This window comes from Leopardus geoffroyi, chromosome X (assembly GCF_018350155.1).
Source record: "Leopardus geoffroyi isolate Oge1 chromosome X, O.geoffroyi_Oge1_pat1.0, whole genome shotgun sequence".
NCBI classification, from domain to species: domain Eukaryota; kingdom Metazoa; phylum Chordata; class Mammalia; order Carnivora; family Felidae; genus Leopardus; species Leopardus geoffroyi.
In genome coordinates this window covers 92,413,433-92,437,983 of record NC_059343.1, presented here as the reverse complement: position 1 = coordinate 92,437,983, position 24,551 = coordinate 92,413,433, and the positions used below count along the sequence as shown (strand labels likewise).

At 43.8% G+C, this 24,551-nt stretch overlaps 1 protein-coding gene across 1 annotated transcript in view; it reads left to right on the top strand.

Moving 5' to 3' along the window:
- TRPC5 (transient receptor potential cation channel subfamily C member 5) overlaps positions 1-24,551 on the top strand; it is a 267,909-nt gene that overhangs the window by 225,619 nt on the left and 17,739 nt on the right. Inside the window, exon 8 of the mRNA XM_045471374.1 lies at positions 8,246-8,441. Coding sequence (XP_045327330.1) covers positions 8,246-8,441 — 196 coding nt within the window. The remainder of the gene's footprint in view (positions 1-8,245; positions 8,442-24,551) is intronic.

The following is a 24,551-nucleotide window of genomic DNA, read 5'->3' as shown; positions in this document are numbered from 1 at the left end:
TTTCTTTAGGACCTTCAAGCCTCCAGAATGGCTTTTATTTTTCTGACAGATCATTGTTAGGAGAAACAGACGAGAAGAAAATAGGCACGTGACAGGAAATTTGTTAGGTTCCAGGAGAGGTCTTGGGCTTACCCAAGACTCAGTGTCCTCTAACTTGTCCACCCCAACCCCAGTTCTAGAAAGTGCCACTCATTACCACTGGTGTTCACAGTGATGACTCCAAGGTCACGAGAGGTTTTTAGTCATTAAAGTATGATACATTTTTCTCTTTAACCCTATAAACTAAGGCAGTTCCGTGAACTCAGACATTCTAGAAATGTGCTCAATAACAAAAGCCAGGGGAAAAGAAAAGAGTTTCTTTGCACCCAAGTTTGTACCAGTAGAGAGGGGAAAAAACAGTGCTATGTAGATTACCCCTATTATTTGTTTCTAGCAGCATTTCCTAAAATCGGTTACAAAACACCATAGTTCACAGGGATGTTAACAGACCAGACATAATAGAAAAGGATATATGATCCAATGAGCTTGGAAATGCCAGGACAAACTTTCAAAGGTTTCTTCACTGCAGGTCTTCTCAGAGACATTTCATTTTGGATACATGATGTAGGGAAAGATTTCCCCAAATGCATTGGCCAGGACGATGTACCAATGAACAGAGTTTGAAAAATGTTGGCTCACTCCAATGCCCCTTTTGCAGCACCCACTAATCCCCCTCCATTAGGCTACGCCTCCTGCCTCTCTCCTCAGAAGGGGAAAAATCTCGGATAGGGAAATCAGACTCATGTGAAAGGGAAAAGAGGCCAAAATGGGTTGACAAGAAGATTTTGCTGTTTTGGTTAAGCTAACCAGGAGTGTATAATGACAACTGGTCACCTTGCTAGTGCCTCTTGACTAGGACCTGCTTCCTCTCCTGCATTACTCTAGAGGCAGAACTCGCATCAACCTGTTTTCAATATAAAGAGCAATTCTGTAGTAGCTTGAGCACCAGGAGACTGCATGTGTTCACATCAAAGGGTTTAACAGGATTGAACATCTGAGTGCAAGGTGCCTTCCAGGAGGCCAGGTCCCCTGCCAATTACCCTTTCAATGTGAACTCTGCTGAAGAAGTTTACGAAATGCCTTCTTGCAAGTTTGTAGTCATTATTAACACCCCGGTTGCCAACTGACATTTTGTTCCCATCGCTTGCCCAGCAGGGACAATTGACAAGAATGGGCACCTGGTATACACAAAAATTATACCTTGGGGCATTGGGTATGAAGAAGCATTGTCATACTAGGGCCAAATCAGCAGTAATGTTACCTCAACTTTTCCTCTAGGTATCAATTTGTTTCCTCCATAGAGGTCTGACTCAGCATTGTTTTCTTTTAAATACCTCAACTCGGGCATTTATAATACCTGTTAAAATACATACTACTTGGTCAGCATAGGGAAAAACTCAACTTTTAGAGAAAGAGAAAGCGAACTCATTTATATACCTGACATAAATTATGCCATAAGCTTACTGTCATCCTTTTCCTTCTGATTCTCCAGAGATGCCTTTGCTATTCTTTGGCTTAAAAAGAAAAAGAACAGATATTTTCCCCAGGGAACACGGTTCAAGAGGACCTCTTTGTTCTTGCTGATAAATACATGACAAGACTATTGGCAGTTAAAGCCTAGTATTCCATCCTGGGAACCCCTGGCCTTCATTTACTGTTGAGAGTAGTGATTGGGAAGGCATCATCATTCTGAGGGCATGGGACTTGTGAGAGAAAAAGGGTAGAAGTGGCAGGAGCTAACTTGCAGGTCCTATGTCTCCTTCTGAGGTTCCAGCCCTCAATTCCAGATGCCTTCTGCACACGCATGGCTGTGTTACGGGCCTCGCAAAACACAAAATGTCCCAAACTGAATTCCATTATCTCCATATCCTCACCCCAAACCTATTTCCCCTTCAGTCCCTCATCTTATTAAATGACACCAGTCCGAATCCTAGGAATCATCTATGACTTAACATCTTCCTCACACGACACATCCAGGCTCTCACTCAGCCCTATCTGTTGTACTTCCTAAGTATCTCTTGAATTCATCCTTTATATATATATAAATATATACACAGAGATACACACACAGCACTGGTCTCCTTGCCTCCAGTCTTCTTTTTCCTCCAAACAATTTCACACCTGTCTCACAGAAGTTTTTTTTCTAAATACCAGTCTCATCTTGTCACCACCCAGCTTCGTGCCTGCCCCGTAGTGGAATCTTCTCAAGTGTAAAACCCACCTCTTTACCACATCTCGCAGGGCCTTGGTACTCTGGACCCCAACTCTCCAGCCTCTCACTCGTCTTCCCCAGAGTCAACATCCTGTTCTCCCCAACTATAGGAGGACGTCTTGGCCCTATGGGTCTTTGCACATCCCACACCATTCCACCTGCCTGGAATGCCCATCCCTACCTGGCCAGCCTGGAAAACTCTTACCCATCTTTCAAGCCTCTGCTGAAAAATTACCTGGTCTTTTATGTCTCTTCTTACCCATTCCAACCCCACTCTCAGTTACAGGCTCCTTCTGTGTTTGTTCCCCATGGCATTCTAAGCACATTTCCGTGACAATATAACCTGTTGTGTGTGAGTCATTTGTTGTCTCTTTCACCCGCCAGACCCCCCACTTTAGTAAACCTTGCACCTACCACAGAGGCCTAAGACATAACGATGTTCAACATGCCTACCCTATCCTCGATTCTAGAATATTGACTTTGGCACTTCCCCCCCTCATATGGCTGAAGTATCTGGCCACACTGAAGTATCTGAGAATCAAGTATTACAATACATGCAAAGCACTTAGCACAGTGTCACTCCGCTGATCCATTTTTAGCTTGCTGTCAGAAAGAAAATCCTTGGCATTTCTCCTACATCCCTCATCCTGAATTTGGGCACTTGGCCTAAGAGCAAAGCTCTATATTGATCCCTATCAAGTTTCATCTTGTTAGTTCCAGCCCATTGCTCCACGCTGTTGAAACCTTTCTGAATCTTGATCCTGTCATCCCATCTATTAGCTATCCTTCCCAGTCTTGTGTCATCTGAGGATCTTAGAAACTTGCCATCTCTTCTTATCCAAAGCATGGATTAAAATGTCAGACAGGCTTGATATTCACTGGGTGGAATATGGGCAGCTATTAAAACGATACACGCAAAGACTCTGGATATACACCAAAAGTGCCGTACCCCAAATGTGTAGCTTTTAAAAACACAAAAATTTTACACACTATGACTACATCCATGTACAACCACGTATGGAAATGAATGACAATCTATAAAGACAAGAACGAAGTGTAAAGGTTAACAATAGTCATAAAAATATGTAATATATACTGAGCGCTAGGTCGACGCACTAGTACAAAATGAGTTTTACATGGATTAACTCATTTAATTCTCACAACCATGCTATGAGGTAGGCACTATCATTATTGCCCGTTCTACAGACAGAGAAATGAGGGTGCAAAGCAGTTAGACAGGCTGCCTGCAGTCATATAGATGGTAAGTGGCAGAGTCAGGATTTCAATCCAGGCATACAAGCTGTAGTCTGTGCTTGTATCCAGGGGCACAGTAGAAGACTGGTTTTGTAAAGTTACATAAAATTTGTTGCGTCAAGTTGCAATAATCATGAATACAAGCAAAGCGATAAGACAGAGCCACGACCCGGAAGGTCACTTGGGACCTCCTTGTAGACCCACTCCGTTTATTTGTGGCTATTACTACTTAATCAGTGATGATTTCTCTACCTACCATTCAGCCCTTCTTATCCCATCTTATTTGCATGGATATGAACTCAGCCCCCATCAAAGGCTCTTCTTTATGTTCTGGCCAGATTTTAAAGGTTGTTATTGACTGTCTCCTCTTTTCCCCCCCTATTTTAAGTTCATAGCCTTCCTGCTACTCTTATCACAGGATGATACCAATTATCTGTATTTTCCTTAGTTGTGCGCTTCTCCTGTCATCTCTATCAGATTTATTCAACAAACGTGTTTTCAGCAACTGCTACGCGCCAGCCAATGAGGATACTAAGAAGGCACCTCTATCCTTAAGAAGCTCATAGTCTAATGGAGAACATGAGCAAATAATTCGAATAGCTGCCATTTTTAATGCTTCTGCCAAACACTTGTGCAGGGTGCATTACATGCAGCATCTTATGTAATAGAGAATGGTGGTTACGCATGTGGGCTCCAGAGTCAGAAGAGCCTGGTCAAAATCCTACCTTTGCCATTTCCTACCAGTGTGACCACTCTGTGCCTTAGTTTCCCATCTGAAAAAGATAAAAGAATAGTACCTACTTCTCAGGGTTATTTTGAGAATCAAACAATACAAGACCCACAAAGCACTTAGCACATTGCCTGGCACGTAATGAGAGCACAGTAAATGTTAGCAATTAGTATTTATCCTACCAATAAACTATTCTAGAGGTGAGGAAACTCGAAGTTTAAAGAGGTGATTTAAGGGGTGCCTGGGTGGCTCAGTTGTTTGAGTGCCCGACTTCGGCTCAGGTCATGATTTCGAGGGTTCCTGAGTCTCCCTCTCTCTCTGCCCTCCCCCCCCCACCCCCGCACTCTGTCTCTGTCTCAGAAATAAATAAACATTAAAATTTTTTTAAAAAAGAGGTTATTTAACTTTGACAAAGTCAAATCGTTAGCAAGGGGAGGAGTCTAAAGTTTGCTCTTAACCACTCCCCTCTACTGGGTCTATGATGTGATAGATGTCTTTGTAGAATCAGGCTAAGGTGTTATGGAAGAACAAAAGAGGGGCATCTAACCCAACCTTGTGGGGAAGGAGTCAGGGCAGGACAAACAAGACTTGGGTAGAGAAGAAGACAGGATGAAAGTGGAGGCTAGAAGTTGGGAGCATGGCAGGAACGTGCCATCCAGAGTTAGAAGCGTGTTAAATCCATGATGGACTAAGAAGTTGCGAGTCTAGGAAACTGCAGAAGAAACTCCAGTCCTTCACTGGTATGAATTAAGTCCAGAGGGGTAAACCCTCTCCGTGGTCCTTCTACCTTTTGAAAGATGAACTCCCCATCTCAAAAACGAGACTTTCAGAAAGTGCCCGGAAGACTGCAGTTCCCATCTCTATTCTACTGTGCCCCTCTTAGCTTTGTGATCTATTTGTGGATGGTCTCAACATGCTCAAGTTCCCCCTTAACCAGCTGGGATGGATTTGTCTTCCATACATTTAATATCAACTCTCCTTGAATCTTTGTATCCTCAATTCGTGCCCCTCTTTGAACTAACAAGTTCCATATGTCTGTTTACTCTTTGCTTTATTTAGAATTTTTATTTAAATGGATTATCTTCTTTAAAATCATATGCTTTAAAATCAAAAAGACGTTCCTTTGGTATTAGGATTCTAGGGTTTAGTCAACAAGTCTTCCCATCCCTGTGATGATTTTATTATGGGCCTGGGCACCAAATAATGCCCACCCCCCTAGGTAGTGGCTCTTTCCCTGTGGATTCAATTGTGTCTAGTAAGCCACAGGGCTTTCTACAAATGTATCACTAGAATGCTCTTATCTACCCCATACGTCAGTCATCCATTTTACCTGGGGATGCCCTTCAACAAGCCAGCTTCTCCTAGTGGCCAGGCCATAATGTGACATTTTGTGCCCCGTGTGGAAGGCATTCTCAATATAAAGTACCAAAACTGAGGAATGACCTTTTTGCCTTTTTTTTTTCCTCTCTTGTACAATTGTACATATAGACTCTCCCTGACTAGAATATCACCATAGTTGCGGGAAGATTTTCAATGCTTGAACTTCCACTTTTAGGGAACCTTGATATCAGTCATTAGAACAGCTAGTAGTAAGCTCTACACTCAAACGTTAACCATTGCAATTTTAATTGTTAATGGCGGTACAGGAGTATAATGCCATCTATTCTGGGGAACAACCAATGACCTAAGACCCTGCCAACATATCAATGATACACTTGCCTCAGCCTCTGTTATTGGCTACCTGCTTGGGCCATTGCTGGCCTCCCACCTGCCCTGATTTCAAATGGACCCTGCCACGTCCGGGTTGTGCCCTCTTGGTACAACCAGACTCCTGAGCCCCGTATCTTTCCTTTCTTTGACCCTCTGCCTGGCTCTATAATGAACTGCATTGCCTGGCCCTGACGTTTAGACTCTCCTGGAAATTCAGATCCTGCGAGAAGTCTGACTTGCCATATTCTGGTTCTTGTGCCCTGGCCCCTGAACTCCAAGCTCTCGGCTTACTTTTGATTCTCAAATGCTTCACCAACTGGCCCTTTGTTTCTTCAAACAAAAAGCAAATTTCTTCCTTCTAGGCTAGCTCACAAGCAGCGTGCTACTGGAAGAATCATGGAAGTGACCTGTGATGATAAGAGTCATTTAACAGGTTGAAAAGAACCATGTGCATGTTTCCCAGGCATGGGCTCCATGAAGGAGGCTCCGTGAGAGTCAGGCCAGTGCAGACAGAGCACAGCCTTCATCAGAATGACTAACCCCATTGTGCAGCCTACTGACCGTGCAATTGTCAGTGGGCCTGGAGACTCCTAGACTCTAATCCCTTGATAAGAGTAATAGTAATAGTTAATAAGTGTTCATTCATTTATCCACCAAGTATTAGTGAGTGCCTGTCCTGTGCCAGGTACATTGTAGCTGTACGTCTCTGCCCTCACAGAGCTGACATTCTAGTGGGGATGGACAGAAAGTAAACATTTGAACAAAAAAAAATATTTCATATCATTTTAGGGAGTTTGAAATGCTACAGAGAAAATAAAACGAGACAGTATGATAGAAAAAAAAAAAAACTCGTGGAGCTACTTTTGGTAGAGTGACCAATGAAAGCTCCTCTGAAGAAGTGGCATTTGAGCTGAGACTCCAATGATGATGAGACAGTCCTGCAAAGATCTGGGGGAAGATCAGTCCCAGATAAAAGGAATCCTTAAAACATTTCCCACATTCCCCCCCACCGATGAACCCAAGAATGAATCCCTAAGTCTTTCAAAATACATTGCACTCTAAAAACAACATATTTTGGGCAATTGAAACAAGACATCTAATCTTAAAGTAGCATTTCTTATGTTCTGCACCTCAACCATGTGCTTCAGAAATGGCTGATTTGTGCCACCCAGAGCTGGCTGCCTTTTATTGCTACATTCACAGATTTCTGAATATGAGGCCAGAGAAACCCTAGACACCAAAAACATATCATTGCAGAGTTAGATATTTGGAGGTGGATACTACAAGAGGAAACGATAATTTGTGAAGCCATCTAAAATAATGCTGCAGTGGTTTGGGGAGGTGAGATGGAATTGGATTTGAATTCTGGCTCAGCACTTGAGTGACCTCTGAATCTCGGTTTCCTCAGGAGGAACAATAAAGATTTTACAAGGATTATAATGATCAGTTATGGAAAAGTGCTTAACATGTTTATATATAGTAAATTCTCAGTAATTGTCAGGTAACATATCATTTAAAACAATCTACACAGGGGCACCTGGGTGGCTCCGTCGGTTAAGCATCCGACTTCGGCTCAGGTCATGATTTCTCACGGTTGGTGGGTTCGAGCCCCGTGTTGGGCTCTGTGCTCACAGCTCAGAGCTTGGAGCCTGCTTCGGATTCTGTGTCTACCCTCGTTCTCTGCCCTCCCTGGCTCACACTCTGTCTCTCTCTCCAAAAAATAAACAAACATTAAAAAAATTAAAACAATCTACGTGAAGCCTTAATTCAAGGGTCTTTGAGCTCCTCCACTGAGCTTAGCACCATGTGGGGCCCTGTCGGAACCACAAAAGAAGTATCAGAAATGGTAACTGGTTCACATCCACTCAGCTAGCAAATGACAGAGCTGAGATTTTTAAACTAGGACAATTTAACCCAAGCACTATATTCTCAACTACTCATCTACCATCTTTGTGTAATTAGAAAGGTGATAAGTCATGTGGTCTCAAGATGAAAGAGAAAGTTTGGCAAAGGAAGTAGCCCTTGCAATAAGTCTTAGGAAAGTATAGGCTCTGTGTAGACTGAGAAAAGAGAAATGGTATTCTAGGTGCAAGAGGAAAGCGTAAGACATAGAAGTGGTAACAAACAAATAAACCCACCTGATTGGTTTGTGTGGGGAAAGAGACCAAAAGGAGTGAGATCATCAGTCTGCCTGATGGGACATAAGTCTGGCAAGTCCCTTATTAAGCAGATCCCGTTTTCTGTCTCTTTTTCTTGCTCTTCCTAGAGAATTAACTAACCTGCTCTTTGACCTCTTTTAGGCTGTTTGAAACCCTTCAGTCGCTCTTCTGGTCTGTATTTGGCCTTCTAAATCTCTATGTTACCAACGTGAAAGCCAGACATGAGTTCACAGAGTTTGTGGGAGCTACCATGTTTGGGACATACAACGTCATCTCCCTGGTGGTGCTGCTGAACATGCTGATTGCCATGATGAACAACTCTTACCAGCTTATTGCCGTGAGTAGTTTGCTTTACAAGGGTGATTGCTTGATTTCAAGGAGTGATCACGTTGGCATGGAGCCCATTGGAAGCTCAATGAAGCAGTCTGTCTGCATCAAGTATTTTACATTAGCCTTCTCAGTTGTTAAAGTATTTCTTTCTAAAGCAACTCAGTTTGGACTCTTAGTCCATTGACTCTCAGTAATTTAGAAGAGGATGTTCTAGTTAATAAGACTTTCTGGTAGCCTTAAAAAAATGTGTTTACAATTCTGAATCGATTTTCTTGCCTTACAAAGGAGAACTCGGGAGCTATGAGCACACTTTGGCTATCATTTGTCGCCCCACGAATTTTTAGGGTTGATTGAGCTAATTGGTTCTCTAGGCAGGAGGGTCCTATCTCCCTCTTCACTGCAAGCATGTCCTTCACAAAACTGAACATTTCATTGCCAAAGAAAACATTCTCAGAGAGTGACTAATTTTCGATCAAGGATATATGAGTAATTGCTCTCCATCGTGAGACATGGCCTAGGTACAGTCAATCACTGAATCCTTTTTGACCATCATGTTACCATTTGGATCAGCAATATTACTCTAATCTAGAAATGGTGAAGGTATAGGATATGGGATCAGTCCAGGCCCTGACCTGATTTTTGATGTCATAGAAAATATCTAAACTTAGCTCATTTTCTTATAATCTGCCTATCATATTTAGAAATATGGTATTATCAGAGGAGTTCTGGCTATCTGAGGTGTAGTTGGGTATCAGTGGATTTGGATATTTAGGTCATATTAAGATGCTAGATCAAGCCCATGGGTTTATCTGTTGCTGAAAGTTTTTGCTGTAGCACAGAAGACAAATGGAAGGGCCCGACTCTTATCTTCCTTCATACATGCTATTTCTCAGATTTGGTCTGCTACTGAGGAATCTTTTAGCCTACAGAAAAGAAGCTTAAATTATCGGTTATATAAATATAAGTATACATATAAATATATGTACGTATATACACACATTTTACACACATATATACACACACATATTGTCCATATTCCATAAATATTACTGGTAATAGTGACCATCCTGATCCATTTTGATTAGGGATAGACCAAAGAGGAATGAGTTTATGAGTCAAAAGCAGGAGGCTTTTGAGTTATCTATTTGGAAAAATTTCCTAACCATAAATAACAGTGAGATACAATCTCCTCAGTGGGTTTTTAGAATTTCTTTCACTGGAAAGAACTTCTTTCACTGGGTGGTTTAAAAAACCAGAACATACATGTATCCACCAGGATGGCTTAGATCTTAAGTGCTTAGGTGGGGGCGTATGGTGGAAACATATTTTAAAAGTTAGAAGACCAGGGACTCTAATCCTAGTCCTGTTGTTTATAAGTATGACCTTGTGTAACTTATTTCCCTTTTTGGGCGTCAGTTTCTTCATCCAAAAAGTGAAAGGGTTGAAGTGGATGGCCTTTATTAAGATATAATTGGCATATAGTATTGTGTAAGTTTAAGGTGTACAACGTGACGATTTGATTCACATACATATTGCAAAATGTTTATCATCATAAGGTTAGTTAACGCATCCATCACCTCACGTAAATTATCTTTTTCTTTTGGTGAGAACATTTAAGATAGCAAGCAACTTTCAAGTATATAATATTGTTAACTACAGCCACCATGCTGTGCATTACATCCCCAGAACTTATGCAACTTCTACCTATAAATTTGTACCCTTTGAAAAACATTCCTCATTTCCCCCAACCCTCAACCCCTGGCAACCACAATTCTACTGTCTCTATGAGTTTGACTTCTTCTAGATTCCACATATAACTGAGATCAGACAATATTGGTCTTTTTCTGTCTGACTTACTGTCTTAGCATAACTCCCTCCAGTTTCATCCATTCCTTCTTTCTCATGGCGGAATAATAATATTATTTTACATATATAATATTCATAATTATGTATATACCATATTTTCTTTATCCATTTGTCAGTCAATGCACAGACAGGTTGTTTCCATGTCTTGTCTATTGTGAACTATGTCACAGTGAACACGGGAGTACAGATCTCTCTTTGAGAGAGTGGTTGCATCTTCTTTGGATAGATACCCAGAAGTGGGATTGCTGGAGCATATGGTACTTCTATTTTTAACTATTTCGAGAGCCCTCCCGTGCTGTTTCCCGTTGTGGCTGCACCACAATGCACCAGGGTTCCCTTTTCTGCACATTTGCACCACACTTGTTACCTTATTATCTTTTTAATAATAGCCATTCTAACAGGTGTGATGTGATGGTTGCTTGTGGTTTTGACTTACATTTGCCTGATGATTAGTGATGCGGAGGACCTTTCATGCACCTGTTGGCCATCCGTATGTCTGATCCAGTGGTCTTTAATATTCCTGCCAGCTCTGACATCCCGTGAGTCTGCATGTCTAGATGAACAGGCTAAGCTTGCAAGGTCCCTTAGCTCTGAAATTCTGCCCATCTGCTACTTTTGACATGAAATGTACTTCAATTTTACACTTTTCTCTCTCCATGATTCAAACCTAGCCAGATCAAGAACTCTGGAACGATCTATACTCACTCCAAATCTGTCTATATAAGGGGGACAGGCATAAAATCTCAGGGGGATATCTTTCTGCTCCTATGCCTAGCATCCCCTTACCCCTGCCAACGATGGCAATATTCATGCTGAGGCATTTGTAATTTTCTCCCTAGTTATCTTGTAGCTGATTGCTCCTAATGGCAGTGGAAAACGAAGACATTTTCTCGTCACTTAATGCAGGGCTTTGGTATCTCCCACTGAGCTCAGTGACATTTTGCTAGGAAGGGTGGAAATAATCAACTCTGGCTTTCTTGTCACCACCTGCCGGTAGCAAGTTGCGTTTTAATGCCACCTACTGTTGTACCTGAAGAAAATATCTTAGCTTGGGAGAGGGCTGGGGGCAGAGGGGTGAGGGTTTGCTGGAAGGTGACCTGCATGGAGTCTATACCATCTCACACGTATGGAGTCAGGCCAACCATTCTGAATCCTACTTGCTACTTCGGGATCCTCTGGTAATGTGTCTTTATCATTTGGATCTAGTGGGATCCTGACGTCGGGTAACCTGATTCCCAAAACTATCTGGATCTGGTTGAATGGTAAAGACCAGGAGGAAATGTTACAGGAAGGGAAGCCACTGAAGACAATTCTCTCCTACTACAAAAGTTTCAACAGGCTGACTCGGTCTAAGGAGAGACTCAGTTGTTGACATGCCTTACTAGGAATATGTTTAGTGTACATTCTAGGACAGGGCTCAGGGATGTCAGCTAACAGCAATCCCTTGAAGGGTTGAGCTCTTTCTCGATGCTCTGTGTAGGATGCAGAGCTGCTGGTGGAGTAGATATATGGCTCTTTAGAAATTCATATTTCTATGCCAGAGGAGGCTACACTGTAGTAATAGTCAGCTTCAAGATATAGGGAAGCCAGGATCACTCCAGGTCTGTGCTCTGTGGTCCCAGCCAGCATCATCATTATGTGAGGCTGGCCATATTTCACATTATGGTTGTTTATGATGCACAGTGATTTACTCTCCTCGCTTTATCCTTTTATCTCCCTCAAGTTGCTTATTTCTCTCTGTGACACTTCTTTCAACACACCCACCTGGTCACTGCCGTTCCTTGTGCATGTATGTTCCAAGTTCCACCATGCGAAGCTGCCCTTGATACCATTTAAATGAAATTCACCCTTATGAAAATATTAGGTGGGAGGGACAGGGCAGTCCCACAAAATTCATCCACCCTAAGCCCCATTTCTACCTCCAACTCACCCATAAGGGGCATCTCTTTTGCCAGAGACTGGTCCTCACAAAACATGAGGCTGCTAATGATCTGTTGTGGTATGGCCTCATTCGGCAAGTTAATAAGCACCCTCGGTTTCACTGGCTACTGAGGAGTGTTCACTCCAAAGCTGAGAGTAAGTAAATAGGACTTGCCTCACTGAGCCACATCTGTTCCAAGGCTTGGGGAGAGCCCAAATACATAGAATCGATTGTCTCCCTTGGGGAGGCAGCATCTGGAGGCGCAGATAATGGATGAACTTTCCCACTGCCAAAGACAGCTTTGCCCATGGAAACATTCATCAGAAACAATGCCAGCGCTGCAAAGACAGTCATCAAGGCTGGAGAGGGCCTACTGCACACCCGGAAGTGCCAAGTGGGGGGGGGGGGCAGGTGGTCTTCCCGCCCACCCGCAGTCACCCGGGACCAACCTCAGACTTTCAAAGCACAGAGAAGACGACGATAATTTGCACACTACGCCGTGATTTGTAACCCACTAACCAGGCAGGTAACCGACTCCTATGCGCTGATACAGCACCCAGTTGTTAAAACATTAAAATATTTCCATACCAGTTGGTAAAAGCTGCCACTCCAGCTGTTTCCTCTGGGATGCCCCCCCCAGCTCACCTCACAATCCAGCAAGTAAAAGGTGACGCCCGAAACATCAAGTATTTTCCATGCCTCTGTTCCAGTGCTAGTGCTGACATACATTCTGATTGGTCAGTTTATTAAACAGTATGAATATCCTCATGGCAGGCTCAATCCTAAGATGCTCCCCTAAGGTTTCCCGCCCTAGTCGTCAGGACAGCGAATATGATGAGATAGCACATGTGTGATTATGTTGCACCACGTGGCAAGGGAAATTTTTATGGATGTAATTAAGGTTACTAATCAGGGAGATTATCCAGATGGGCCTAATCTAATCATGTAAGTCCTTCAAAAGCAGAGTTTTCACCAGCTGGTAGCAAAAGAAGATGTCAGAGATTCGAAGCATAGGGAGGATTTCATGTGCCGTGGCTGGCTTGACAATGGAAGGACACGTGGTAAGAAATGCAGGTGGCCTCTAGGAAATGAGTGTAGCCCCCGGCTGACTGCCTGCAAGGACGTGGGGACCTCAGTCCTGCAACCACAAGGAAATGAATTCCGACAACATAAACGAACGTGGAAGCAGATTCTTCTCCAGAGTCTCTAGATTAAGAGCTCAGCCACACTGACACTCGGATTACAGCCTTGGGAAGGCCTCTGTGACTGGAATGGAGGACACACATCAGAGAGAAGTAGGAGATGATGTCAGAGAGGTAATGAGGATGAACAACAGGTCGCATAGCGCCCGAAAGACCTTTGTAAAGACTTTGGCTTCTACTCTGCCCCTCCTCTGCTCTCTCTCTCTCTCTCTCATTCAAAATTATCTTAAATAATTTTTTTAAAAAAAGAATATGCTGATTAAGAAAAGACAGAAGTGGGGCAGCAGCAAAGACAGAGGGACTAATTGTGAGATCGTTGCATTAACCATAAGAAAAGCTGACGGTGGTTTTGAATAGGGTGGTCATGATGGATATGAGGAGCAGCGGTCAGATTCTAGGTATATTTCAAAGCTAGACCCAATTCTGATGGATCAGAGGTGGGGTATGAGCAAAAGGGAGGAGTCCAGCATGACACCAAGATTTGGGGCCTGAGTACCTGGAAGGGTGGCATTTTCCCTTACTGAGATGGGGAAGAGTAGTAAAGGAGCAGGCATAAGAGCAAGGCAGAGATCCAGAATTCGGTTTTAGATATGTGGACTTGGAAATGCCCGTTGGACATTTGAGTGGAGATGTCTGGTAGGCAGTGGTCTACGGGTCTAGCAGAGAGGTCCAGGCTGGAGAGAGAGATGTGGGAGTCACTAGCATGTGCACAGTATTTAAAGCCACGGGACTCGGTGAGGTGAGTGTGGATAGAAAAGAGAAGAGGTCCAAAAGTGAGGCACTCCAATGTGTAGAGGTTGGAAAGAAAGGACAGATTGCCCAAGGAGACTGAGAAAGAACAACCAGGGAGGGTAGGAGAAAAATGAGGATAATGCACTATATTATAATACTATACCATCCCCAGGATACTGATACCATCACATGCTAAAGAGTGGTGAGAGCCTGGATTTGAACTGAGGGAGTCTGACCCCAACACTCATGCACAGAACTGCTACCCTATCCCATTGACCTCAAGGCCAGGAAGCACAACTCCGAACCACCAGTCTCCTTGTCCTACCACTTCCAGTGGCTAAAGATTTCATTGGGATAGGAATCACACACACTTCGTCTAACATACCTGTATCCCTCCCTTAGCTCTCAAGAACTGCTTCATAAGAAAACAGAACAAACCATAAACCCTGGCAGCTTTCAGTCCCGTAGAACAGTCCAAATTACAGAAACTGTAGTAAGTCTAAGGGATAGGACAGCCTCTTTCCTGGTGAAGGAGCTGCTCAATTCAACCTGTAGAAATTTCCTGACGTCGGAGCGGAGCCATTTCAAATTTTAATAACTGTCTCTTTCCTTTGGGAGACCCTCAGGCAATCTAGATATTGATTTTTCTCATTGCAGCTTGTGTTTTTCCCTGTTGCCAGACCATTCTCTGGAATCTGATCTGGGATTTCTGCATCTCACTAACAAGAAAGCAAATATTTAGAACCACAGAGGACATTTTAATAGTGCCCCCACTTTGGGTAATGTGGAACCCAGGAAAACCTGCTAATAATCCCATATCAATGAACAATCTACATTTTCTGGGCTTGGTGCTATAAATGATATCAAGGTAAAGACACAGTTGATGCCTTTGGGGAACTTAAAGTCTAGTTCAGAGGGAGAAGTCTGACATGAGTAAAATAACAATAGCATTATTACTATGAGTATATAATAGCAATGATGACAAGAGCGCCTGGGTGGCTCAGTCGGTTAAACATCCAACTTTGGCTCAGGTCATGATCTCGCGGGTGGTGGGTTCAAGCCCCACATCGGGCTCTGCGCTGGCAACCCAGAGCCTGGAGCCTGCTTCGGATTCTGTGTCTCCCCCTCTCTTCCCCTCCCCCGCTCGTGCTCTGTCTCCATCTCTCAAAAATGAATAAACGTTAAAAAAAATTTTTTTTTAAATAGCAGTGATTACAGAGAGAATGGGCACAGGAGTAGTCAGATGCCTGGATTTGAAACCTGGACTGCCATTTAGTGTGGTTTGGGACAATCTGAACTGTTTCTGCCTCAGAGGACCTCTTCTGCAAAATAAGGATGATGATTAAGCTTTTTATCTGCTTCTGACTCTCAGATCCATTCTCTGTCCATTTCCTGCTCTGCTCTGTATCAAGGGAACTACATTCTCCATGGTCCATTGCCCTTTGGCTTCTGGGTAGGTTTGGCCAACCCAAAGGTAAGAAGAAGGGACTAGTGAGGATATTTCACTTTGGGGGTACCTGTAGCAACAGCAGCTGTATTTCCTATGGGGCTCACCTTCCACCACCACCAGGCATCCCCTCCCTCGTTGGCCCCAGCTTCTGCAAGGCATCCCCACCTTGGCTCTAGCTCCCACCAGATAGCCCCAGTCCTCGAACTCTGATAACACCACTCACCACCTCTCCCAGTCGTCCCTGTAAGTCTAGGGATAAAAGGGAGGCTTTCTGTGGCTGCTAATCTCTGAGTTGCCTCACTGTCCCCTGTCTGGCTTCTCATCTCGTCCATCATCGGCATACTAATCCCTGTGTTGAATTTTCTATGTCTGAAAGACCTAGCAGGATTTCTGTTTCTCTGGCTGTACCCCAATCTATCAGTACCTATCTGATTCGGTGGTTCTGAGGTTGATTTAGGAAGGACAAATGGGGCTGAGATTTGAAGGTCAAATTTGGAAAGACAGAAAAGTGGGGATAGCTTTCAGATCTCATTTCTGGTGGGGAAATGCTTTGTACACCAGCAAGGATCGGCCTGGAGTTTATTGAAGGCAATAAGGGTGTAGAAGCTGGCCTTGTTCTTTTCTGCCTCCTATTCTTTGATTTCCTATGAAAATATCTTCAAGTGAAAATGATGTTCTCCCTGTGCCAATAGGGAATATGCCCCAGCAATGAAAAGAAACATATAGAGGAATCATACCTCTAGGAGCTAGATGAAAAAGTTCAGAGTCTGCCTTTAGAAAAATAATTTTAAAAGATGAGGTCTGCTCTTGTGGCTTCTCACATCCCCATTCTGCGCCTTCATACTGCTGTCTACCTGGCTTGGCACAGCACCCTGGGCTAACTGCCTTGCCTTACATGGACCTTACCTTTGACAAGCCCTTTCCCTCTATCTCTGGGCCCGAGCTGAGCTGTTTCTCAGTCCCCTAAGGCTTAGAGAAGTCGGTAATAAGAATGCAATGACTAGCATATAAACAGCCTTTATTAAATCTTACAGGCGCTCAACTGTTTCCAATCTATTATCATTATAACTACCATCAATAATAACTACCAGGACACTTGGGTGCCTGGGTCAGTTAAGCGTCCGACTTTGGCTCAGGTCATGATCTTGTGGTTTGTGAGTTCGAGCCCCGAATCGGGCTCTCTGCTGTCAGTGCAGAGCCTGCTTTGTATCCTCTGTCCCCCTTTCTCTCTGCCCGTCCCTCGCTTGCACTCTCTCTCTCTCTCTCAAAAATAAATAAACATTAAAAAAAATATTAACTACATATGGAATACTACTTGGCAATGAGAAGGAATGAAATCTGGCCATTTGTAGCAACATGGATGGAACTGGAGGGTAGTATGCTGAATGAAATAAGTCAGTCAGAGAAAGACAGACACCATGTTTTCACTCATATGTGGATCCTGAGAAACTTAACGGAAGACCATGGGGGAGGGGAAGTGGAAAAAAAAGTTACAGCGAGGGAGGGAGGCAAACCATAAGAGACTCTTAAATACTGAGACCAAACTGAGGGTTGATGGGGGGTGAGGGAGAGGGGAAAGTGGGTGATGGGCACCTGTTGGGATGAGCACTGGGTGTTGTAGGGAAACTAATCTGACAATAAATTATATTTAATATAAAAAATAAAATAAAATTATATATATATTATATATATAAATATATATAAATTTATATATATAAATATATATAATAAAATTATATATATATAAATTTATATATATAAATATATATAATAAAATTATATATATAAACTTATATATATAATAAAATTATATATATAAATATATATATAACAAAATTATATATATATTATTAAATATATTTATTATATTATATTATAAATTATATTTATATTTAATATAAAAAATAAAAAATATTAACTCCCATTTAGTGAGCACTTACTATGTGCAAGACACCACACGAAGCACTTTTCATATATATTTCCTCGTTAAATTTTTACAACAACCATATGAAGCAGCGACTATTATTAATTCCATTTTATAGGTGAGGGAACTGAGGCACAGAGATCAAAGCGACTTACCCCAAGGGCACACTCTCAGTAAGGGCACTGGCAGGTGTGTCTAACCCCAAACAATCACAGTACTGTACCTACTTCTTTCCTACCTGCGTTCCAATCTCCCAGACCCTGACACATGGCCCCCACCCCACCCCACCCCCAACCTCCGTCTCCCTCAGCTTTATCCTCCCACTCGGTTCACTGACTCCGTCTTTTGAGTTCTAACCAGACTGTAAGGAGTCTTTCCCTTAGTTCTAGAGACTAAGTGCCCTCCATTTCCCTGAGCGGAGATTCCTTGCCCCCACCCCCAACACACACACACACACACACACACACACACACACACACACACGCCCAGTAGCTCTCTTTTCCTTCTTCTTCTGCTTTAGTGTGCCCGTGAGCACTTCAAACTTCCAGTTTCTTCTTAGCTCTGCCTTTTAATACTCCCAACCTCCTCACTGAAGAAGCACACAGCCCACCTGAGGTATCACACCCACAGAGGGTAAAAAAAGTTCGGCTCTACCCAGCTCATTTGCACGACAAGAATTCCTCATTCAATTTACCAGCCTTGGGACTTTTCAGGGGTCTTCCTTCCCAGTCAGCTCTTGCATGCGGAGAGCCTCCCTTGAAAAGTGTATCCACACAAGCAAGCAGACTATCCACCCTCCAGCTTCACGGGAGGAGCGAGGAGCCTTGACTCCACTAGCGCTGCAGGGAGCACCAGAGGATGACGTTTCATATCCTCTGTATCTAGCCTGGGCTGGCACCCCCTACCCTCCGTGGTCTAACCCGGAAATGCATTCCTCGGTCATTCTGCAACAAGGCCCGCTCATGGTTTGGTCCGCAAGCTGTCCGAGAGCCCGCACCTGCTGAGGACGAGAGCTCTTCACCTCAAATGCTGAGGGTATGCTTTGGCAGGTCCCCGCTGAGCTGCAGCTCTGCTTCCAACAGCCCCCGGCAGCCTTTGATGCCTGCTGCTACCTGGCGATGATTTCCCTCACCCACAAAGATGCCAGGGGGAATAGGAAGAAGTCAGTGAAGGGAAGTGGGTTTCACTCCCCTGTGCGAAAAGGCCACCAAACAGGGCAGATGTCTGCATCCCAGATTCTCCTGTCCTGGGTGTTCATCAGGAGCATCAGTAACTGTCATGGATACTTCATCTCGGGTGACTCAAATGGAAACAAGACCAAGGATGCAAGTGACAAGAAGGGCTTCACGCCCAAAGAATACCTCTATCCACCTGCTGGCTGGTGTCCTCTACTCTTTCACCCATTCACCTAGCAATAAATACCTCTTTTTTAAAAAATGTAATGTTTACTTCTTTTGAGAGAGAGAAAGAGTGAGCCTGAGTGGGGAGGGGCAGAGAGAGAGGGAGACACAGAATCCAAAGCAGGCTCCAGGCTCTGAGCTGTCAGCACAGAGCCCAAAGGGGGGCTCAAACTCACGAACTGCGAGATCATGACCTGAGCTAAAGTCGGACGTTTAACCAACGGAGCCACTCAGGCGCCCCAACAGTAAATATCTCTTAGATGGATAAATAAGGAAATTTAACAAATATTTATTGAGACACTACAACAGACTACACTACATTTTTGTCCCCGGGGCTACAACAGGGTGACAGGTGAAGACAGATACAGTCCCTGTTCTTACGGGGTCTACAGTCATTGACCCACAGTTTCAATTTTCACTATTTGAAATTCATGTCTTTACCTTGAGACTGCCCTTAACCTTTTTTGGGGTCATGGATTGCTTTGATAATCTGTCAAACATGGACAAGAAAAATGTTCATGTGAGCAGACGTGGTAAATTTTAGCATAAGATCTCAGAGGATTCACAGACATCCTCCCAGGGGCACCCAGAAACCCGTCACCTTAAGACCTGTCCGCAGTTATCATGCAAATATGTTTTAAGCTGTTAGCACATCACTTGTGACTCGGTGTAAATGAGTCCAATCCCTTACTGAGATCAGGTTTTCATATGGGGCCAAGCAAGTAAGAGAGACCATGAGGGAAATGTAACTGATGAAGACTGGGGAAGGGACACCAACAAAAACAGAAAAAGAGAGATAGAGGGAGATTGGAGGCACAGAAGGAAAATGTCACCATCATCACAGCTTGGCAAAGGATCGGCTCTGGGCAACAGTCCCCAAGCCAAAGGGGCCTTCAGTTGCTCTGTGAAATAATAGCTATCAGTGGACGATCTGTGTCCATAAAAATGACTGTGTTTGCATTTCAAAAGATTTCTGAGCTGAGACTCAGGAGGAATTGTTCCTTGTGGAAGACCTGGCCTTCCTATGGACTGGTCTCTGAATGTTCTCTGCACAGGCTACAAATAATCTTTGTGGACAAGTCAAATGCCCTTGGCCCAAAGTTCCTCACTGGGGAGTGGGATTCTTCTTGGATTCTGCCTATTCCCATTATTAGTGTTCTGGACGCCAGGAATCCGTTGACTGGAAAGCTAAATGATACAAATGTTCTTTAATTTCTGAGCAGCTTGAGGTCCAGAAACGAAATGTGAGCTCTGGGTTATTAATATTAATAAGGCCTTGCTCTTCCTGTGGTCACCAGAGCCCTGTGTTGTAGCCTGGCTCCATGTGAGACGGCATGGGCGAGGACGTGTCCTTTGGATACAACACAGAAGTCAAAATTCCCAGAAGGAGCATCAGAGGTAACGACCCACCGCATTACTCTGCCTTTGACTTGAGGCCCGACAGCAAAATGACATTACATCAGCTGTCAAAGCAAATCTGTGTTTGTTTGAAAGAGAAAAATAGAGTAAAAAAGAAGAGAAAGGGTAATTGTATTTCCTTCTTAACCTCCTTTCTTCTGTCACAGGATTTTGCTTTTTCCTCTGTTCTCTTTCCCAATGTTCCCTGGGTGTTTGGACCTATATACAAGTACCTGCGCCTATAAATTTGTGAGCTAATCACAAAAGGTTTATGACAAATATATTCGTCTCAAAGCTGCTCCTTTTTTTTTTTTTTTTTTTTTTGAGGGGGGTGCGCAGAGGTAGAAGGAGAGAGAGAGCTCAAGCAGGTTCAGCACAGAGCCTGACAGGGGCTCAATCTCACGACTGTGAGATCATGACCTGAGCTGAAATCAAGAGTCTGACACTTGGGGGGCACCTGGGTGGCTCAGTTAGTTAGGCATGCAATTCTTGGTTTTGGCTCAGGTCATGTTTTCAGTTTGTGGGATCAAGTCCTGCATCTGACAGTGCAGAGCCTGCTCGGGATTTTCTCTCTCCCTCTCTCTCTGCCCCTCCTTCATTCGTGTGCTCTCTCTTCATGTGTCAAAATAAATAAACTTTAAAAATTAAAAGAAAGAGTCTGACGCTTAACTGAGCCATTCAGGCGCACCTCAAAGCTGCTCTTAAGGGGCACCTGGGTGGCTTAGCCAGTTGAGTGTCTGACTTCAGCTCCGGTCATGATCTCGGAGTCCATGAGTTCAAGCCCCACATAGGGCTCTGTGCTGACAGCTCAGAGCCTGGAGCCTGCTTTGGATTCTGCGTCTCCCTCATACAGGAAAACTAACGAATGCAAAATACTTTCTGCTAGAGTCCCTCTGTCCTTAACCAGGATACGGTGTCTGACACATAGTAGGCTCTCACTTCATATCTACTGACAAAATGAGCAAATTCAGGAATTCCTAACGCATATGACAAAATATTTCAAAGCGTGAAGAAGTTCAACTGACAAAGCTGACAAAAGCTAAGTTTCTTGTCCTCTAGTACAGAGGTTGGCCAATTTTTTTTTCTTTAAAGGGGCAAATAGTGAATATTTTAGGTTTTGTAGAAACCTAAGATCTAAGATCTTTGTCACAACTATCCCATTCTACTACTATAACACAAAAGAAGGGGTTCCTTGGCGGCTCAGTCGGTTAAGTGTCCGACTCTGGATTTTGGCTCAGGTCATGATCCCAGGGTCAGTGGGATCGAGCCCACAGCCCTGCGTTGGGCCCTGTGCAGAGTATAGAGCCTGCTTCCGATTGTCTCTCTCCTTCTGCCCCTCTCTCTGGTTCCTGTGCTCTCCCTAAAATTAAAAAAAAAAAAAAAAAAAACTTTAACACAAAAGAAGCCATAGAAATACATAAACAAATGGGCATGACTGTGCGCCAATAAAACTTTATTTATGGGCGCTGAAATTTGAAATTCATGTAATTTTTGTGTAAAAAATATTATTCTACTTTTGATGGGTTTTTTTTTCAATCACTTAGAAATGTAACAACCATTCTTAGATCTCAGGCTGTTCAAAATCAAGTGGCAAGTCAGATTAAGGCTGCAGGACGTCTTTTGCCCACTCTTCTAATTGTATCAATATATATCTCTTTTCTACCTTTGTGGACTGAGGCTCTGTGAAGACAGGGGCTCTGCGCTAGGTTTTCTTTATATTCCCCTGGTGCTTAGTCACATGTGGGACACATAGTAGGTACTCAATACATACTTTTTCACTGACTGATAGGGAGAAGCTTGAGGAAGTCTCTGATCTATAGTGTGTCAACCATGCTTTTAAAAATGCATAATGTGGATTTATATCCATTGCAAGTGCTTGGCGTTTGGAGATGAATAAATTTCTATGGCAATGGGTAGGAGCATTATCTAACTGAAAAGAAATCTGCCTACATGATGGATTTCATAATTATAGTCACACAGTGCTTTATAATTCCCAAAGCACATTTGCATATATTGTCTTATTTGATCCTCACAAGGATTCTGTGAGCGTCGGCAATATTACCGCATGTTACAGGTGAGGAAACAGGCTTCCAAAGGTCAAGATTTGACCGAGGATACGTGGCAAGTTTGCTCGTGCATTAATTCATTCCTTCTACGAGGACTCACGAGGCCGCCCTATGCAAGCAGTTCGGTCAGGGTGAACCCAAGCCCAGTGACTCCTCGAGTGATGTTAAGAAGCAATCCAGAAAATAGAAACATGGCCTGGAAAGTTAAAAGTAGACTCCTGACAAGGGAGGCAGATGGGGGCAGACAAGTAGATTTTCCCATGCCCACAACGCAAGAAGACACCCTTCTCTCTTCCGCCATCCAACTTCGGCTCAGGTCGCAATCTCGCAGTTCATGAGTTCGAGCCCTGCATCGGGCTCTGCCCTGACAGCTAAGAGCCTGGAGCCTGCTTCGGATTCTGTGTCTCCCTCTCTCTCTCTCTCTCTCTGCCTCTCCCCCACTTTCTCTCTCCCGCTCTCTCTCTCTCTCAAAAATAAATGAAGGAAAATTTAACAAAAAAGATGATATACTTGAAAAATATATATTACTGATGGTGGGAGCCTAAGAACAAGTAAATAGGGACAAGCCCATTAAAGTGGTTTGTGAGGATCGGTGTGAGAGGACACAGCAGGGTGCTGTGAGGTGGAGGACCAGAGAAGCTCACTCTACATTGGTTGTTGAGGGCACGTCTCTTTTTAAATTTTTTTTAATGTTTTAATTTTATTTTTGAGAGAGAAAGAGAGAGCACAAGCAGGGGAGGGGCAAGGCGGCAGAGAGAGACAGAAGCCGAAGCAGGCTCCAGGCTCCATGCTGTCAGCACAGAGCTGGATGAGGGACTCGAACTCACAAACCGAGATCGTGACCTTGAGCCAAAGCCAGATGCTCAACCGACTGAGCCACCCGGGCGCCCCTAGGGCACATCTCTTTGAGGAGGTAATAGTTGAGCTGAGAACTGACAGGTGAGAATAAGCCAGCTCTATTTCCTGACTAGGAAAAAAAAAAAACCCACACAAACAGAAAAAAAAAAAAATTTCCCAAACCCCTTTTTGTTTACCCCGGTTGTTACATCTTCATTCTACGGAGACTCTTGGAGAAGTGAAGCCTTGAGTTGCAACTTAATTTGGGGGTGTGAGAGAGGGCCCAAGGAGTGTTTGCTCACTGGGCATTGGTGAGCCCACATCCACGGCCCAGAAGAGCCAACAGGAGACTGAGAAGCAGGAAATGAGGACACAGTAGGGTCAGGCTACCCGGAGCTTCTGATGGGCTCAGTTGGCTAAGCGTCCAACTCTTGGTTTCAGCTCAGGTCATGATCTCACGGTTCATGGAATCGAGCCCCACGTCAGGCTCTGCGATAAAAGCAATAAAAGCCTGCTTGGGGTTCTCTCTCTCTCTCTCTCTCTCTCTGTCTCTCTGCCTCTCCCCTGCTCATGCTCTCTTCCAGTAAATAAATAAATATTTTTAAAATAGTAAAAAAAAAAAAAAAAAAAAAGATGTTTCCAGACATCATCCCACTGAATCCTTGTCTAAGCATTATCCCCACAGAGAGTAAGCGAACCAAGTAAGTGGCACGTGTGGGTGGAAGCAAGGGGCAGAAGACTGAGACTCTAGATCTGCTTTACCACCAACCAGATGTGTGACCCTCTGGAAGTTTCTCTCTGCAGACCTCACTGGCCCTCTCTGCATTTCTCTCTGCAGACCTCCCTGGCCACGTACAAAATGACAAGCAGCATACTGCCAATGGCAGGGGGGGTGGGGGGGTGGTGAGGGTCCAGTGAGAAAACGGGAAAGTGCTTGGAAAAGCATTAAGCCCTAGACAAATGTGAAGTTCTGTCTGTCAGAAGTCCCTTTCCCAGGGGCGAACTAAAGGTGAAACACTGGGCATTTTATTTTCTGGCCCATTGTGTTTGACACTAGCCAGAAAGCACTTATGTAGAGAAGACAGGAGCTCCAGAAAGCACGAAGGGAGTCCCCCTCCCATGACCGCCAGGAGCCCTTGTTAGGCTGTAGGGAGGACAATTCTCCCATCACTTGAGCTCAGTAGGACCTGAGAGGCCAGTTCGAGCTGATTTTGTTTGAGGACGACCTGAGATACCACAAGAATAATTTTTTTGCAGTGATAAACTGGAGGCCTAGAGAGAGTAACGTGGCTTATTTCCAAGTCTCAACTATGATATACAT